Source organism: Oppia nitens, unplaced genomic scaffold (assembly GCF_028296485.1).
Source record: "Oppia nitens isolate AA-2021 unplaced genomic scaffold, nextdenovo-longstitch-racon4-pilon3 scaffold43_pilon_pilon_pilon, whole genome shotgun sequence".
Taxonomy (NCBI): Eukaryota; Metazoa; Arthropoda; class Arachnida; order Sarcoptiformes; family Oppiidae; genus Oppia; species Oppia nitens.
Genome location: NW_026533225.1, coordinates 1 through 20,091, shown reverse-complemented (window position 1 = coordinate 20,091; position 20,091 = coordinate 1). Strand labels below are relative to the sequence as shown.

Genomic DNA, 20,091 nt, shown 5'->3' with positions numbered 1-20,091 from the left:
ATAATTATTATCACTCTTGTAAATGCAATATTCAAACAATTTAATTAATTATTTGAATAAAAATAAATTATAGCTTTGAAGCTATTATTTACTTAAAACATATCATTAGCAGTATAATGATGAATTACTTTAATTTAATAATACATTTTAAGTATCATTTATTGAAATTAATTATTTTAATTAAGTACTCATGCATCAATAATTTTATAATAAAATATTAAAAAATATATTAAACTAAATTTAACAAAAGTTAGTTAATTAACATTTATAATTAAATAAAAATATATAAATGTTAGATAAAGATAAAGAAATAAATAACAAAAATCATAATTATATTGTTTGACTAGTCGTTGAGCTTTAATTAGACAAATAATAAGCAGTTAGTGATTATAATCTGTTTGTTATAATTAGCACAAAGAAGTCGATGGCGTTACTATTAATCTCGTTTTTCCTGCCGGAGTACCTAAATGTTTATAAGAGATAATTTTAATTAATAATTAAATAATAAATTTATCACAAAATCATACCTCTTGTTGTCAAAAGAATAGGTTCTGTTGTGTGATATGAGACTAAATCGGCCACTGTTTTGAATGTCTGTTATATAATAATCATTTTAATAGATTTTAATAATTTATAAAAACAAATAATTATAATTAATAAACAAACCTTTTCTCTTGATTTTTCTTTGCCTAAAGCATAGAGACTGTCAGGTCTTTTACGGATATTTAAATGAAATACCCGTCCGTTATGAAAGATAGTAAGTGTGTATGGATTGCTTTTGCCGGCTCTCTTGCTTTCCCTAACCAAATACGCCCCGTCCTCCTCCTGTGTCATCAACAAAGCCTCGGCGTCTTCCCTCTCGACCGTCAAAAACCATTCATAGTTATGGAGAGATTCATTGCTAGCAAATGAATGTAATTGAGACGATGGTTGTGATACCACTTGTGATGGAACTGATGGCAGTGGAGGCAGAGGACGACTCGATATACCTAAAAATCATAAAATAAGTTATAATAATGGTATAACTAAATCATTAAAATAAACAAAATAAAAATAGACTAATAAATTTATAATTAGGTATATATTTTAATTTGAAATAATTTTATTTCCACACTTTTATGATGTATTTTAAAGAATATCTCATTTAAAGAGTACATAAATCCATCAAAAGATATGACCAAAAAATCTTATTTTTTAATTAATATTAATAATCAAAAACATAGTATCAATGTATAAATTATATAAAAATTAAATACATTAAGTAGTTAGACATAATAACTAAATATAAATCAATAAAAAATATTTAAAAATATTAAAAATTCAAAATTAAATATAAAAATATCAGTTTTTCTAAACTATTATTATAATAATATAAATTATTTTAAATATACTATTTAACATAAAATTATTATTAAAGTATAATAGTTAATTTATAAAGTTATTTTCAAAATTACTATAATATATAGCATAGTTATAATAAATATAAACTATTAATAATATATATTTATTAATATATTACAATAAATGTAATAATATTTTGTTTTCTATTTACAGGTAATATATGTTTAGATTAAAAATAAATTTTGTGCTTTATTTAAGTGTTGGTAAAAATAATAATTAAGGCTAGAAAACTATTGTTATAAATTTTATTTTTATCAATTTTACAAATATACATTGTTATACATGTATACACTAGTTTTAAAATAATTATAAAAAAATTTAACAATAAGATACATTTTTACTAATTATATTCAATATCCATTATTCCATCAAAATATATTTTGCTCTCAATAATATTTAATAGCAAAATAAATATTATATTATAATAAAATATAATAGATGTTAACAAATATTATTTTTATCATATAATAAAACTATTTATATTAAATATAACAAATTGCTTTCACATGATATAAATAATATAAACTTTGTAATATAGTTTTTGTTAAATATTTTAATGTTTAATAATGTTTAAACATATCTTAAACTATTGTCGATAAAAAATAAGCAAATATTATATTTTTAGTAAAATCCTTAAACAAGTGATTATCACATTAGTATACAACTCCTTAATATTACTTTGAAATATGTTTTTTATTTGATAAAAATATAATTTAACTATCAAATAAACTACATTTAAAAAACAAATATAACTAATAATTTTAAAAATATCAATATACATAATTAGTTCTTATAATTTAAAATTTACTATTATATATAAGTTATATTTTAGTATGATATAAAATTGCAACTTTTAAAAATAATACAAAATATATTATTTTAATATTTTTAAAATTTATTCTAAACTAATAAACTAACCATGACAAAACATTAATTTTTACAATATTTAATTTTTAAAAATTTTTTCAATTATACTTTTTTATATGCCATCTATTATATTAGTTATAAGCTGTTAATCGTTTTAAATTACCGATAGTATAATATTATGTATAGTATTTATATGTAGAGTATATTTTGACATTCAATTAATTTTCTTTTACATAATTAAATTTTTATTTAAAAGTAAATATTTTATAATATGAATTAAAACCTCAATTTATGTCCTAAATTTAGTAACACATATCATACGAGACAATGAAGACCAGAGGGCAGATATGCCTCTAAAACAACTTATTTAAAAAAACAAGTATTTTTTCAATTAAATATTTTAGGTTTAACTCATTTTTAATTTATTGGTCAAACATTATAATAAGTGGTGGCATTAAATATTTTTTAAATGCTAATTTTTTTAATCAATAGCTTATTTAGATAAAAAAAAATATTACACACAATTAAATTTTATAACAGTTATCTAAATAATGAATCTCTTTTAATACTCAAGTTAACATTATAAATTAATAAATCATAAAATAAATTGATAATTTTTTTATAACAATAAAAAACTATGTATCATAATTACGATGTCATTATTATTTTTAAAAAATTGTTTTAAAAAAACTTACTTATAAACTATAAATCAGTGCAAATATAGGTAAAAATTTGTCATACATTTTACACTTCACTAATGAATCATAAATTATATGACTTAAAGAGCTCATGTATTTTAATAGATTTTTAGGCAAATTATACCGTATGTCATAAATAATATTCAATAATTTAAATCAATTTAAAAGTTTATGTCATTTTCAACATTAAAATCTAAAACAATTTTTAAAGCTTTTAAAATCAATTATTGTTATTATTGTTATTGTTATTAAAATTTCAATTCTGATTTATGATTAAGTAATAAAAGTAGTTTTAATATTAGTAAATAATTTACAAAATTTAAATCTAAATTATAGATAATCACAAAATAAAACAGTATTTTCAAGCTTTCGATTTTTAAATTAATCGAAACTAGTGTTTATCTGTAACCATAATAATATTGTTAACAAATGCTTATCATTGCAATAAATACAGTACTATTACATATAATTCAACTCAAATTTATAATAATTTAATAACCTAATATTTCATATTAAATATAATAATTTTGAATTTTAGTTAAAATAATTTTTTAATTTTATTTGCAATTTAGTGTGTTATAGAAATATTTTCATTAATTTAATGATAAATTTGATAAAATAAGAAAACAATATTAAAGATATAATTTTATAATTACCTAATGAATTGACTGAATTGCTGTTATTATTGTTATCTTCGATATTAATATCATTTTCAAGAGATTTAGACTCTTTCGACCACTTTTTGTCTTTTGTACTTCTATTCAGAAGATTAGGAAAAACGTCGGGAATTCCTAGTTTTGATTTGTTGGTCATAATAGACGATTCCTTTACTTTAGGTAATAGTGGTCTTTGACTAACAGGTAATATCGGATTATTGATAAATTGATTTTCATTAACAATTTCATAGTTTTCATCTTTAATTGTCATTTCATTGTCGTTAATATCATTAGTTTTTATAGTTTCGATGAATGGCTCGTAATTTTCTTCAGTTATAACATTGCTATGACTTTGAGAAGAATGTGATTTATACGAACCAATAGATGAAACATCATCTCTGAGCGATGATATAGTTGATGACGAGCTCTTACGGGAAGTTATATCTAAAGGAATGGGTGATAGATATTCATCTTCAGTCAAAGGCAATACAACTGCTTCATAGTTGTCTGGATATCCATTTGAAGTCGTTATTAAATACTTAGTATCTTTTGTCAACATATATTGCAGATCTGATGGAACATTAATGGGAGACATCGGTGGCGGAGACTTTGGCAGTGGAGGCGGCGGTGGCTCTGATGGCGGCCTTTTTATCGGCATATTTGAAGTCGACTTTAAGTTATTATTTACAGGTTTTCTGGGAATTCTTTTAATTAAATATTTTTAATTAATTATTGTTTTTATTTAAAGACATTAACAAAACAATGACTCACATTTGGGGCTTATTTTTAGGTACTTCTGGTTTAATGGTAGCAGGTTTTGGCAGAAGTCTAGGACTGGGTTTGGGTGACGGCACTGAAGATAATGAGTTTACAGTGCTATTGATTTTTGGTTTATTATCATTAGTGTCATTAATTGTATTAATTGATGGCATAGATTGACTGATTGTATTGCAAATCACAGACTGTCTAATACCAGTGCCATTGGTTTGTTTTGTATTGATATTACAATCAATATTTAAAGCACTGGTAGTCCGAAGTTCATGACAATTAAGTGCAGTAAGGGATCCATTGCTCATATAATCACTAACCGGTTCATAAAGCAAGTCTTCATTCATTTCTTTTACATTATTATCAGAAATACAAGTTTTAGACTTATCGTTGATCTGTTGATCGTTCAAATCGTCATTTTCATCTGAATCGTCATCAAAGTCTGAACCCCAGCCAACATCATCGTCGTCTTCTTCATCTACTTTTTGTCAATCATTTAAAAGCAAATAATTGATTAAACTCTAAAAATAATTCATTAATATAAAGTCAAATACCTGTGCGATTGACTGCTCTGTGTTTGTGATCTTTAATATTTTCAACCAATTTCTTTGCATTATTTGCTTGAGTTTTACATTCATTAATGCATTTGACTATTTGTCTGCAAATATAATATCAAATATAATATCAAATATTAATTAGTCAAAGCATTTCAATTAATTCTTGTTTAAAATCAAATAAATATTTGCTTTGAATGCAAAAATAAATAACTTATTAATAATAAAAAACTTATCATATGGTTCAATGACTTTAAGCGTGTATTTCTTCTAATAAACGTTTTACTATCAATTTATTATATAGTATTACAATCAGTATTTTGTTTAGCAATAACATAATAATCGCTTTTTACTATATATAATGTATATACTGAATATTAAAATTAGTAATAACCAAATTAAGTGTATACATAAAAATCTAAATGAATATTAACTAAACATATATTATGTTAAATTATTAACAAAAACGGATACTATTCATTAACATTGGGAGACTTTATATTATTGTACAGTATATACAATTTTCAAGTATAACAATATTTACAATACATTAATTATATTTACATACAAATAACGGATATATCCATAATTGTTGAAACTTTGTTTTATTATTTATTTATATATTTTATTGTGGTTAAATTATTAATAATTGAAATATTTTTGGTAAAATTAATCAAAATAAATGTTTAAATTAATTACTTTTATTTCATTTAATTTATTTAAGTAAATCTTAACCACAAATAACAGATTTGTTATATTACTTGTTAAGTCATTAACTTTTATGAACTTTATTTTAGTATAAGGCATAGTCCTCGACTAATATTTAAAAAATGTTGAAATAAAGTTTGAAATTTATTGAGAACCAGTTATAACTTATAAGTTATAAGTCGCCCACATAATAGAGTTTTATAATATGATAAAATAACTAAAAATTATAATTTCATTGAAAACATTTTAACTCAACTAAAGTAAAAATACAGTATTTTCAGTATTCATTCAAAACAATTCAAGTGGTTTTTTGTATAATTCAAATATAACTCTAATATTGTTATTTAGCTTTATATTTAATTTATATTTTTTATTTACTATGAATTATACCTGTATATAATTTATAGTGAAAAATATGTCTTTTATTTAAGAGTTATTATAACTTAATGTTTATAGTTTTAGATAAACAGTATTTATATTTTATGGTTTTATTATGACATACTGTATACTAACATAACAGTATAGTTTAAAAGTCAATTTCATTATAATTGAAATAACTTATAGTATAAATGATAAGACGTTATCAAATAAATTCATATTATTTTGTTATTAAAATCAAATCAACAATATATTTATTTATATTTATTAATATTACAAAATAATATTTTAAAAAACATTGTTTGTATATAAAAAACATGTATTTATAGTATCTTATATATTATGTTAATTAATGCAAAACATTAGCTGATGTCATAAAATATACTTTATGTAAATCATAATTAACTGATTATACCAATTCTTGATTTATGGTATTATACTGTATTAACAAATGTAATAATAGATAATATAAAACTATATAAAATAATATCGTATACAATGCAATGCATATCATTATAATGATAGACAAACTTAACTAAATTGACCTATCTAATTGCATATTTAGTCAATTTCTATTATTAATAAAGCAAATATTATATAATATGAGTATTTAAACTTACAATATATCTTAAGTAAATAATTAAATAAAATGTAATAATGAGAATTCATCTGCCGATAAACTAAACTTAAAACTTATTTATTGTTATAAAATATAAAAAATGTTAACTAATAGGAAGTTTGCAGAAAAAGTAAGCATACCTTCTGAATACTTTAATGGACGGCCAGCCGGCAGTCTTAATGGAGTCGATGTGTTGGTTGAGATTGGAAAGGGATAACTGAGATAATCTCTTTGTATCCATTATTATATATATAGCTAAATATAATAGCTATACATTTATAACTATTTGGTTTCACAACATTTAATTGCTAATATCTATTAAAATTAATGTCAATTCAATAGTATAAAAGTTTATCGTTGTTGACATAAGTTATTCATTATATTAAGTTAAGCAATAGTTCAAACATTTAATTCATGTACAGTATATACTTAATGTTGTTAATGATTGTTATGTTTGATAAAGTTAACAATAATAACATTCATTTAAAAAATTTATTCATTGTTAAGGAAAATGTGGTAACAGTGTTGTTATATAACAAATATAAAGTGTCAAAACTTAATATAAATTATTAATAATAAACACAAACACTGTATGAGTTGAATATTGATTGAATAAAAAAATTACTTTTGTTGTAATACTTTAGAAAACTTTTTGACTGATATATAATGAGAGCAGACTTGAGATGTAAACTAAACTAAACATAAGATAGGAATCCATTGAATAGTTAGTGAATGACTGTTAAAATATGTGATAAGCGGCACATCTGGAGAAACGTTTTCATTACAGCATAACTATTATTATGTGATATTTAATGATAATTATAGCGATGGTTACTTCATACCATCACAAAAACATATCACTTATTGTTATAATTATAAATAATACACCTATGTTTATAAATGTACAGGTATTGACAAAAATTGTGTTTAAATAATATTTGTTAATACAATAAAAACAAAATGAGATTTTGATGGGTGAATGAGGAAATAATTTGTAATTTTTATTCAAAAAACGACTATATTTTCAAAAAATAAATGGGAATACACTTTAACTTAAAAGCTTTAGACTGTTTGGCAAATATTAAAATTTACATGACTTGCACTTCAAGATTAATAAATTGTTGTTAAAACATAAGGAACACATATTGTATATAATATTTATATTATATGTTTTGTATGGTTATGTTAGGCCAGTTGTAGGAGAAACTGACAGACTATAAGGGAACAGACAGAGTTAGACTCACTTAATAGTAAAAGTTTGGCTAAAAGTTATTTTCAAAGCACACAATTCACAACACAATATGTAAGCTATAGTTGATTGAGTGTTCAAACTTTACCCAACTTTACTAAACTTATGGCTAAACTAAACTAAAACGTGGAATAAGTGTTAGGAATGTGTAGTTTGTTTGCAAAATGTACTTACATTGAGTTGCACGGGTAGGGGAAAGCATATGACCCTCTCTTATATGCCTATGTTGTACTGTATATACAGTACTTTATACTCGCCTTACTGGCTAAGAAAAAGTGGTTTTCAATGATGTGTTTTCAATTCAACTAAATTTAAGGTAACTTTACTTTAAAAACTTTTTTAGCTCTCTATCTGACTGTCCGACACTACATTATGCTATAGTCAATACTCTATCAATTGTTGTATAACTTGTACTCGTTTTTTCATTATAACCACATTTGCCGTAATATCGATACAACATCTCTGTCTATATTATAATCATTGCATTGATGTGTAACCTGAATGCCAAACAAATATATAACATTATATTGTAGTTAACTATTATTGGGTTCAGTTAAAAGAAATCACTCGATATGTTATATTAATATATTTTTATAACTCATATCTCAAGTAAATCAAACTTTTTCATAACTTTTGTTATAAAAACATAAATTTATGTAATGATAGGGCCGTCCCATTGAAGTGGGTTCTGGTTATGAAACTTGTGCTCCACTTTTGTTTTACTCTATTGTCTAAATGTTTAATAAATTAAGTGTTTTGTCTGTAATTAACTATACTTTCTTTGCACTGTTAGTATAGTTTGTATTATATAATATGGACTGTATTTATAATTATAATTTATAAACTTGTAAGACATAAATAAATATCCATTTAAATGAGAGCATAGTATTAACAAAAATTTAGCAACAAATTAACGTTAAACTAATAGTTAAACTAAAATAATAATATTATATTTATTGTTGTTACGTCAAAACCTAATATGTTTAAATATTATATTTAGATATAATGTTAATGAATAATTAAATCATAACTGTAAAATCATTAACCGAGTCATTAAACTTGGTATTCATTATTATTACCACATTTTATGTATGATATAAGTTATCATAAAATACTATATTTAAGTTATAGTTCATAAATACGTCGTTTCATTAAAAGTATATTTCATTAAATACAGTCAAATAAATTATATCCAAATGTATACCTGTATTATACTGTATACTACAGAATGTATATACAGTATGTAATATTGTATTTATAATGTATATAAATATTTGTAAATTATTAAAATTGTTCACACATATACAGTATTACACACATACGTAATACGTATACTGTATATAAATGTATATTTAATTTCGTATATAATTATAAGATTAAGTTTATGATGTCGTATCAGTTGGTAATACTTATAATTCATTTATCTGTAGATTTGAAACTAATTCCGTAAATACAATATATGTATTAATACTGTATTAATTCAAACAAATTGAATGCAATTAAAATATTTTATCAATACTTTTATGCAAATATTTCCTAAATTAAAAAATATTTTATCTAAATTTATGTGAATTACCTTTATTTCATAATTTGTCTTACATTTATATAACATAAAGTATAAAACATTACATTAATATTTATATAACATTAATGTTTTGTATAATTAAGTATAAATAAAGCATAATTTATAGCAACATATTATTTTGCAATTGTACTGCTTTATAATATATTAAATAATAATTTAAAAATAAATTCAAAGTTTTATAATTCATTAAGAATTACAAATAAAAAATCAAATTAAATATAAATTATAGAGTAATTTCCAAAATGTGAAAATTAAAAGTCAATTGTTTGTTATAATGACATCATAATATCTAATGTAGTTTTTAGTTTCAAACTAAACCAAGTATTCAGTGTACTATTGTTTGTAATATAAATCATAAAAAACCAATAAAGTCTAAATTATATAAATTTTAAAGTAAAAACTTTTATTGGAAATAATTATTCAAAGTATAGTGTAATGTCATTTAAATAATATATTTTTAAAGTACTAATTAATATCTTAAATAAATTAATAGACCAATTGGTAGGCCTACCGGTGCTTACCTTCTTCTAATAATTTTGAGTTCACTGAATGTAATGACCAAATCATCGCTCAAATCCTGAAATAGGAAATGAGATTCAATGAGTCACTGGTTGTCTACTATGATATATATAATACTGTAAATATTGTATATGTTTGCCTAAAGGCATTCAATTTAAACACATTTGTGTCTAACATATCAATTGATTAGTTTTAAGTTAATATCTAAACAAACCTATTAATTGTGCCGCTATGGCATCAATTAAGACAATAATATTATTGTATATATCAGATAATAATAATAAAAAAATTTATAAAAAATAAATGATTTAAATCCTAAATTGCTATCCTTGAGACTGAATTAATAATTGAATGTAAAAATTTTAAAAAAATAATTGCATTGATGTCTTACCAGAAACTTATCGCCCGTTATTTTTCTAGTTTTGAAGGCTTCAATGCAATCGTGTAAATCCTCCTACATTTCAAATAACATTTTCATATTTATCATTTTAATTAATTAATTTAATTATATTTTTTTATTTCAAGTATTATTAGTTTTATCTAATAACCAATTATCCAATTATATTATAATATATATTAAAATACTTTGTAAAGCCATTGAAGGATGTGATCATTTGACCACTTGATCACAATGTCCTTTGAAGGAAGTTTTGGCATTAGTTCTTAACAACAAAAATAATGCTTTTTATTATTTAAATCTAAATTTTATTGCTATATTTGAATTGAATAAATAACACAATAAAACATAGTTTTCACACAACAATTTGGGTTAATTTAATACAAAAATTTATTGAACAGTAAAACAAATGCTTCATTTGTCATCACATCGGATATGTATTTCCTATGAAATAATAAAATTCTGATTAAACAATACATTACATAAAAGGTGTGTCTATTTTCTGGCAATTTAAATGTTTGTTATAAAATGAATTATTGAATATAAATTACAATATATTATAATTTAATAAAATTATAATTTTTACAATTGAGTATATTATTATTCAAAAAATAATAAGTTATTTTTTCAGTTTTATTATATAATATTACAATATAATAAGTATTATAAAATTTATTTGATACAATTAGATTTAAATTTTTTCTCATAATTGTATACTCAAATAGCATCATAATTGTAATTATAAGTAAATGAGTACATGAAATAATATTTTGCAATAAGTTATTTAATGTAAAGTTAAATAGTGTCATTTTTCTCTCAATAAATATAAATTTGCTAAAATATTATTTCCTTCAAAAAAGCATTTAAATTAATATACAATATTATATAGTATATTGTAATATATATTGAATAAATTAGGAGTAAATCATAAATTTCAAATTACAATTAAAAAGTAGATTACATTATAAAAACTAGTTTTAAGAAAAAAATAAAATGTATTGAAATTTAAAACTTAGTATTTTTAAAAAACATTTCTTCATTTTAAAAAACTATGTAATTTTAATGGAAATATAAAAATAATTAATGTATTTAAACTTAAATTATTTCTACAATATAATTGACATTTTTATAAAGTTATTACATGTGATACAAAAAATAATTCTATAATAATTCTAATAATTCTACAAAATATATTTGTTTGAAATTTATATATATTAATTTATAAAATTATTAATAATTAATTAATTATTACTATTAATATATGAATTAAATCAATAAAAAGTAGAGAATCCCCACATTATGTTATAGTTTCAAATAATTAGTGATAAATTCTTAAATTTAAATTAAATGAATTTTGCAAACAAATCTAAAAATTGATATAAACATAAAAACATATAAACATTTAGAACTGTATATTAAATATTGTTTAACATGACTTAAATTAATAATGTTATAATACGGTGTTATTTAAATTGCGTTGATTGCGTAAAAATTTAAGTCATGCACTCATATTTATTATTATTATTTGAAAGTTTAATAAAAACATGTATTATGTAATGTTTTACTTATTATACAACATGTCTAGTATATTATAATCTAAAATGATGTTAATATAGTATTAATATCACATAAGTTTTATTTTAATCAACACACAAGAGTTTATTAAACTTAATAATTAAGTTAATCGCTGTATAAATAAAAATATAGTATTTATGTGTCAACTGTTTCTCAAATGTCTTAATATAAAAATATAATATTTTCTGTAAAATATAAGAATAGAATTTTTTTATTAAGATATTTAACTTATTATAAAAATATTATAACTTTAATAATAAATATGATGTGATGTGACTGATGGCCACAAAAGTAAAGTTCTCACAACTATTGACTTCAAATTCAGTACACATTATTCTGACCCAAATCTCTTTAAAAACTTAAATTTCGTGTGAATTGCTAACAAATAACCAAATATTTAATATTATATAATATAAATGAAAAAATATTTGTATTATTTATAAAAATAATGCAATTTAATTAAAATTAAACGGTTTTGTTTGTAAACTATTTTGTTAATTAAGCAAATATTTAATATTTAATATATTCAACAAAGCATTTATTATAATTTATGTGTTATTTATTAACTCTATTGTTATTTTACACAATTTTCGATTGTATTATTAAATAAATGATTTATTGTTAATGATTTTAATTTAAATAAGAAAAGATATATTAGTAATATAAATTACAATTTTGTTAAAATAACTTATTATATAATTAGTTAATGATATTTTTACAACATTTTAATCACTATAATGTTGTTTACTAATTTTAATAAACATTTGCATTGCATTCATTGTAAACACATTTTTATAGTATTTAAAGCTATTTTGTAGTTAATTGTGATTAAAAACAAACAATTAATAAGTATATAAATAATTAACAATTAAAGATAAATCTATAATAAATAAAGTATAATAATATGCAATAAATACTGTATTAAACTTAATATTACTGTATATTTTAGACAATACACTAATACTGTATAATACAGACCTCTATTATCAATGAATAGCAATAATACAAACAAATGACAAAATATTCAGTGATTTAAAGCATTCAATGTTTACATTAAATAATATTAAATACAATACTCTATATATATCTGTGATTACGTTGACTATAGACTTGAGTTTTGACATCAATTATGGATAATATATCACATTTGATACCACATGAAGACATCGGTGAAGACAAAGAAAACATTGTTATTAATGTTACCAACAATGAACTGCTGAGGAATGCCGTTCACAATGTCTTAGGTTGTGATGACAAGAGACCAAATGACATACCAATGACTGACAGAAAACTTATAAATAATGACTTAAATAATGACACAAATTATCTTCAAATGAATAATAAAGTTATAAAAACTCAGAACAATAGCAAAGATGTACCGTTCAGTCAGTATATGATGACTACATTGTCAACAACTGATTGATGAACTAATGTCTTGTTTTTGTTATCTTAGAATTTGGATATCTATTTGATTACTTAAGAAGTGAATTAAGACGAAACTATGTCCTCGAAAATGACGAACAAAGATATGAAGAAAGAAGAGAGAAGTTCTATATCTTCTTAAGGATTCCCTTGCAATTGGAAAAAGTAATTCTTGAGTCAAAAATCTTTTATCACTTAATACTAACATTTGATTTGATGAACAGTTTCTGTGTTACGGATTCTTTCAATGTGTGGACGCCTTTCTGTTTGTCTTCACTCTACTTCCCATACGGTTTGCACTTTCGCTTTGGTTTCTAATTACAAGATCTTTCAACAAATGGTTTTGGTATGAATTGATTGATAATATGTTTTGTATTATATTATTATATAATGTTTGTTAACTTAGTTTACTGAACGGTCAGTCGTGGCAAATGACGGGTCCATTGAAACCATTGGAAGGATTAGAACCGTCAGAAATCTGTGATCTTATGAAAGGTGTTATTGTATTGAGTGGTGTATTCCTCATGAGTTATATCGACACTTCAATGCTTTACCACATTATTAAAAGCCAATCAGTTATCAAACTCTACATTTTCTTCAATATGTTAGAGGTATTAAATAATTTATTTATTTTATTAATTTAATAATATTATACAAAACCTTGATATTGAAAATTAATTTTAATTAGAAAATGAAATCTTTGTTTAAATTATTTGTGGGTTTTATATATTTGTCTCTCACCCCTAAATGATTTTAATTTGCAAAGCGTACATACAGTTTACATATTTAAACTGATATTTTAAATTCAATGTTATCTAACTCTCAAATTAGTTGCATATCTGATTGAAAAAATTAAGATCTGGTTTCCATATATAGATCATTAAAATAAATTTTATTAGTTATTGTATGTACTCTTTATATGGCTTATAATTATAGTATTTATTATTTTGTTTCAAATGAATTGCTAAATAAATTTTACTTATTAATGAACCAAACTTACACTTAATTAATAGAAAATAAGTGTTTTTTAAATTTAATTTTTAAAAAAAGTCAGAATTTAGTCAAAACTTATATTTTTAGATTATTTTAAGAATAATTTATTATTTAATGATATTGAGGGCATTTTATAATTAAAATATAAGCAAAATTAAAAATTGTTAATAAATAATAAATAAAATTTACTCAGATTTTAGTCATAGAAATTGAATAATGATTTAAATAATTATTTGTTTTGTTGTTATTCAAGTACTATTATTTTTTTAAATGTTTATCTTGAGCCGATCTATCAATTAAATAGTAATATTAATGAAAATGCCTTATAATTGTTTGGCAAAAATGCATTATAATTAAATTTTCAAATTTGCTAAAAGCAATATACATGTATATAGTTATTTAAAATAAATAATCGATAAAAATATAATTATTTGTATTACCAACCAGAAATTGTCTATTAGATTAAAATAAGTTATTTTTAAATACGATTAAAGTTTTAGTGAAAATAAAAAATAATGTTTTGATAGAAAAATAAATATTAGAGTAAATTATACAGGTAGTATTACACTATTATATTTTTTAAAGTTTAGCTATTATCAATAATACTTTAATTTTAACAGAATTTAATCTGAATTTTTAAAACTAATTTTCGTTAAAAATATTGATTTTCAAATAGTATTATTGATGAAAATGATAGATTTTATTATAAATATTGAAATGATAGTAATATAAGATTAATTGATAGGTTGCCGACAAGTTGTTGTCGTCATTTGGTCAGGACATCTTAGATGCCCTGTTCTGGACAGCCAATGAGCCGAGAGGCAAAAAGAGGGAACATCTCGGAGTCATACCTCATCTCTTTATGGCAATAGCTTACGTTTGTCAGTCCATATATTATATAATAATTATTGACACTAATTATTAATGCATTAATTGATTATTAATTTATTAAGTCATGCATAGTCTACTTGTGCTACTACAGGCCACCACTTTGAATGTAGCCATCAATTCAAAAAATAAAGCATTGCTTACAGTCATGATGTCTAATAATGTAATTATTTATTTTAAAGTTACTATAATTCACAATATTTTTTATAATATTATTAATTATTATTTTTATTATATTAATAAAGTTTGTTGAACTTAAAGGAATGGTATTCAAGAAGTTTGAAAAGACAAATCTTTTTCAGATGTCTTGTAGTGATGTTAGGGAACGCTTTCATTATATTATTTTATTAATTGTAGTTATCATACAAACAATGAAAGAATATAATTGGAGTGAAAAACAATTTTGGATTTTATTTCCCGATTGTTTGCTTGTATTTATTGCCGAAATATTTGTCGATTGGTTTAAACACGCATTCGTTACGCGTTTTAATGAAATTTCGTTTGAAGTCTACGAAGAATATGCTATTAGTTTAGCTTATGATTTGGCGTCCAGTAAATTAAAAAGTGTAAGTTTAAGAAATTAATTAATTAATTTATAATAAAGTTATTTAAAAACGAAATTATAGGCATTTTCAGATCATTCGGATCTTATATCTCGAAGAATGGGTTTTATTCCTTTACCTTTGGGAGTGTTAGTCATTAGAATAATGAGCGGATCTTTTCACTTGAACTGTTGGTATGGTTTGGTTTGCCTTTTTGTATCATATCTGTGGTAATATATTATTAAAAATTTTAAACTAACGTAATATTAAATTTAATTATATATCAATAAAAATTTAATAGTTTAGTGAGTTTCAAATTGGTTGTCAATATAGTATTATTAGGACAGGCATGTGATCTCATAGAAGCACATCGAAAGACAATAGACGACAAAGTGGGTGCTCTTTCCCGACAATATACTAGTCTTCCTGCTAGTCGTCATAATAGTTGTGAAGACATTCCCAGTGCTGTCTCTCCTCACGCAAAGAGTACGCCACACACTCCGAGTCCGAGCACTCGGTCCAGTTTGGCGGACATCACACAACAGGCAGCCATAATGCAGGAAACACTCGAGTCTTCGATGATATTCTCAAACAGTACTGTTAGTCTCAATAGTCTTGATATTAATGATGGAACAGCTATCAAGTTTACGGTCACTTCAGGAACTAGTGATCTTAAGTTAAGCCAAAAATCTATTCTCAGACAAAGACATGTCGACAATCAATTCAAAAGAAGAGTTTCTCTACAAGAAATGACATCCGATTCATCTATAATTCCATTTCTTGATTTATCTGTAAACGAAAATAAATTTAAATGAAAAAAAACTTTATATAAAGAGCTTTTTATTTATAATATATATATTAATTATATTTATTACTTATTTTAAATAATATTTAAAAATAATTTATTAAAATAAACTGAGTTCACTATTGTGTGGGCTTCATATCATCGATAATATATTTTATTTTTAGTACATAAATACCATAAAAATATTTATAGACACACAATATATACTGTTTGACTGATATAATGTGAGATATAACACAAAAATGAGAAATTGTTTTATTTGTGCTATTATTCACATTACAACTAATCTTTTGTGAATACCAAATGGTGATAATATAGACATCAATCAAATAATACTTAACGATTAGATGAATAAAGATTGAGAAGTGGATCAGTTTATGCATAACTGATCCGTTTAGATGAGTATATAAACTAAGTTTATCATCAAATGAAGCATTTCTAAGATTATTCTGTTATTTGGTTTGTTATAAATAAAATAAAATTTTGTTAAGAAAACTAATAAAAATGAATTTACAAAAAATTCTTACAATTGTTAGTTTATTTATAGTGTCGTTGGCCATAACATATGCTTGCTTTATAACTAACTGTCCTCCCGGTGGTAAACGATCTCTGGCACCGGAAAGTCCCAAAAGACAAGTAAGTATTGTTTAATTAGATTTATTACAGATATTAATATAAGTGAAAATCTAATGTAAAATACTATAGAAATTAAGGTTTTCTTCTAAAGATTTCAGACATTTTTCAAAATAATTGTGTAAAAAACTTAAAATTATTTAGATTTTTCCAATTTTAGTATTTAAAATATTCATATTTATTGAATATAAACTGTAATTTGCTAATTTACTATATTGTACTTAAATTATGAGGTAATTCACAAATTTATTGTTTTATAACAGCAACAAAAACTAAAAATGATTATTTAATTTAAGCCAAATTATTAATACATACATATGTAACACTTACATATACTATATAGGTATACTATAAATAGACAACTAACTAATTTTTAATAATTTGTATAAAATATAAAAGTTATTATATATATATATATATATATATAATAACTTTTATTTTCGATTTATGTTTCGATTGACAATTTTGCCGATGATTTTTAGCAATTAATTTGTAATAAAAAAAAGTTGTTCTTAAGATTTGCGAGAAAAAATAAAATATAGTTTATTAACACTTGAATTGGATATCAGTGTACTCGTTGTGGACCGTCAGGAGTGGGCCGTTGTTTTGGTCCATCCATATGTTGTGGTGCATCGATTGGGTGTCATATTAATAATAAGTATACTGCCGTTTGCTTTACTGAAGATTATACTCCTCGTCCCTGTTTTAATGAGGGTAAGGTATGTGCTAACGGAAAAGGTATCTGTGCTCTGGACTCGACGTGTTGTACTTCAGGTAAATCATAAGATTATATAAAGAAATTAATAAATATTTAATTATAACATTTTTTATATGAATAGTCGGTTGCTTTATGGATAAGAGCTGTCAAACAAATCAAATTAAAGGGTCGACTGAAGAGAGAATTTGGTCAAACTATGGGGACTAAGATTTATATATAAAACTATTTATTCATTTATAATTAATGTTATAATTGAAATAATAAAAAAACTAATTAATTAATATTTAACCAAATAATAAATCTATTATTTTTAAAAATAAAATCATAATATTTCTATCTTTTTAGTTTATATCGACAAAAAAAATATATTTATGCTATTCTTTAAATATTAAATATTTTTTTTAATATGATTTAAAATAGCTATATAATGTAGTATTTATAAATCAATATAATGTCATAACTTTATTAAAAATCAATACAATAATATGTGTTAAACCATATATTCTAAAAATTTGTTTTATTAATAGATATGTATCTATCAGTGCTTACCTTAAGATTGTTGTGATGAATGATTTCATTTATGTTGGCATAACAACAAACTTATTAAATGATAATTAATTTATTAGAAAAAAATAAAATATTACAAACATTTTCACACAAATATTTATTGATTTCTTCACATAACTTATACGATATGAACCATAATATATGTGTTTATGGATTATTTATATGAATGTCAGTGTTGTAAGTGTATGTTTAGATCAAATTATATATACGGCTATACTTTACTCAATTACATATAGTAGTCTACAAGTGTTTAATGTATTTCAAGGGCTTTAAGACAACTTTAGAAAACTTATTATAAATTTATTGTAAAATAATTTTGATGAAAATTAATTAAGTGAGAAAGTGGCACATTATGTCCAGGGTACATTATCTATAGATAAGATGAGATCACAATTCAATTTAGTTATTTTTATATTATATTTTCAACAACTTTTCTATTGCTTAAACTCAACGCCACAAACACTAAGATTGGGTTCGTTTTAAGTTTTATATAACTTATTAATCTTATTAACTAAATATTAATGTAATGTAACTCTTATTAATTACATTTTAATAAACTGAATATTATAGGTCTACTATTGGACTATAATAGTGCTACTCTAAAGGCTATTAATAATGAAACCATTAGTGACTTAATTAATGATTTTCGCCAACAACTTGTCCATAACGTAACAATTGAGACACAAATTATTTCAGACTTTACTGACTTTGAAAATGATGTCGAAAACGATCCAACAATTTGTAAGTTATTTTCTTATTATTACAATTAGTATTATTTTTGAAAATTTTAACACAAAATACTAGTTTTGAGTTTGAGATTAACACAGATAAGACAACAAAATAATTTTGACACTTAATATAATTATTATTTATATATCATAAATTATTACATTATGTATGTATTACTATAATCTTTATTGAATGTCATTAATCTAATAAAAGAAATACAATAACATATGAATAAGTGATATCAATAAGTAGTTATAAATATTCTAATTATATTAATTAATGTATAAATAAATTATTAACCAAATTATCAAAATTATTTAAATAATGTATAACTTCCAGTATTTCTCATAATACAGGCATTAAAATGTTAAATCAATACAAATATTATTTCCTTTTCTTCTGTCATTTTGAACTTTCAGAAATTTTTCAAACATTTTTAACATTTATGTTATGATATTTTCTGAAATTTTAATGTTTTTTTTGAAAAGTTATTGTAAATGTAAATAGTAATATAAATATTTAATATGAGCTAAATATTACTAAAATTATGTTAAACTTAATTAATAATCTCAGAAGAAATTTTTTCGTTTATTTATTATATCATATTATTATATCTGATTTCTTCATCTTATATTAGTTTTATTTTATTTATTAACATTTTATTTGTTTAAAAATAATTATTCATATTATTAAAACTATGAATTTCTCTCAAATAAAATAAAACAAAATATTATTTAAAATACTTTTTACGACATTCTAATACCTGTATACATATTAAAAATTAAGGTAAAAACTTAATGGTTATTATAAGTGCTGTGAA

At 22.1% G+C, this 20,091-nt stretch overlaps 3 protein-coding genes across 3 annotated transcripts; 2 read left to right on the top strand and 1 right to left on the bottom strand.

The window, feature by feature from the left end:
• Positions 1 to 279: 279 nt before the first annotated feature.
• LOC128959194 (lymphocyte cytosolic protein 2-like) lies at positions 280 to 10,659 on the bottom strand. Its single transcript, XM_054305134.1, has 9 exons — positions 10,588 to 10,659; positions 10,394 to 10,456; positions 10,005 to 10,060; positions 4,945 to 5,048; positions 4,394 to 4,871; positions 3,623 to 4,326; positions 667 to 989; positions 528 to 594; positions 280 to 463 (listed from the first exon to the last, which is right to left on the bottom strand). Exons 1-9 carry the CDS (start codon positions 10,657 to 10,659, stop codon positions 408 to 410), a joined length of 1,923 nt encoding a protein of 640 aa, XP_054161109.1. The 3' UTR covers positions 280 to 407.
• Positions 10,660 to 13,019: 2,360 nt separating this feature from the next.
• LOC128959193 (transmembrane anterior posterior transformation protein 1 homolog) lies at positions 13,020 to 16,634 on the top strand. Its single transcript, XM_054305133.1, has 9 exons — positions 13,020 to 13,359; positions 13,428 to 13,561; positions 13,621 to 13,742; positions 13,803 to 14,007; positions 15,135 to 15,270; positions 15,343 to 15,440; positions 15,523 to 15,843; positions 15,904 to 16,049; positions 16,121 to 16,634. The coding sequence occupies exons 1-9, from the start codon at positions 13,104 to 13,106 to the stop codon at positions 16,632 to 16,634; spliced, it is 1,932 nt and encodes a 643-aa protein (XP_054161108.1). The 5' UTR covers positions 13,020 to 13,103.
• A 476-nt stretch (positions 16,635 to 17,110) lies between these two features.
• On the top strand, positions 17,111 to 18,182 carry LOC128959287 (oxytocin-neurophysin 1-like). Its single transcript, XM_054305225.1, has 3 exons — positions 17,111 to 17,260; positions 17,827 to 18,031; positions 18,097 to 18,182. Exons 1-3 carry the CDS (start codon positions 17,129 to 17,131, stop codon positions 18,180 to 18,182), a joined length of 423 nt encoding a protein of 140 aa, XP_054161200.1. The 5' UTR covers positions 17,111 to 17,128.
• The last annotated feature ends 1,909 nt before the right edge of the window (positions 18,183 to 20,091 follow it).

What these genes read in the sequence shown, in the direction of transcription:
- LOC128959287 (XM_054305225.1), top strand. Translation starts at nt 17,129, where the DNA reads ATGAATTTACAAAAAATTCTTACAATTGTTAGTTTATTTATAGTGTCG. An exon ending in CGGAAAGTCCCAAAAGACAA is followed by an intron (nt 17,261 to 17,826) that starts GTAAGTATTGTT and finishes ATTGGATATCAG; the next exon opens with TGTACTCGTTGTGGACCGTC. An exon ending in CTCGACGTGTTGTACTTCAG is followed by an intron (nt 18,032 to 18,096) that starts GTAAATCATAAG and finishes TTATATGAATAG; the next exon opens with TCGGTTGCTTTATGGATAAG.
- LOC128959194 (XM_054305134.1), bottom strand. Translation starts at nt 10,659, where the DNA reads ATGCCAAAACTTCCTTCAAAGGACATTGTGATCAAGTGGTCAAATGAT. An exon ending in CCTAAAAATAAGCCCCAAAT is followed by an intron (nt 4,327 to 4,393) that starts GTGAGTCATTGT and finishes TTTAATTAAAAG; the next exon opens with AATTCCCAGAAAACCTGTAA. An exon ending in TATTCTTTTGACAACAAGAG is followed by an intron (nt 464 to 527) that starts GTATGATTTTGT and finishes ATAAACATTTAG; the next exon opens with GTACTCCGGCAGGAAAAACG.
- LOC128959193 (XM_054305133.1), top strand. Translation starts at nt 13,104, where the DNA reads ATGGATAATATATCACATTTGATACCACATGAAGACATCGGTGAAGAC. An exon ending in TTCCCTTGCAATTGGAAAAA is followed by an intron (nt 13,562 to 13,620) that starts GTAATTCTTGAG and finishes TTTGATGAACAG; the next exon opens with TTTCTGTGTTACGGATTCTT. An exon ending in CAGTCATGATGTCTAATAAT is followed by an intron (nt 15,441 to 15,522) that starts GTAATTATTTAT and finishes ATATTAATAAAG; the next exon opens with TTTGTTGAACTTAAAGGAAT.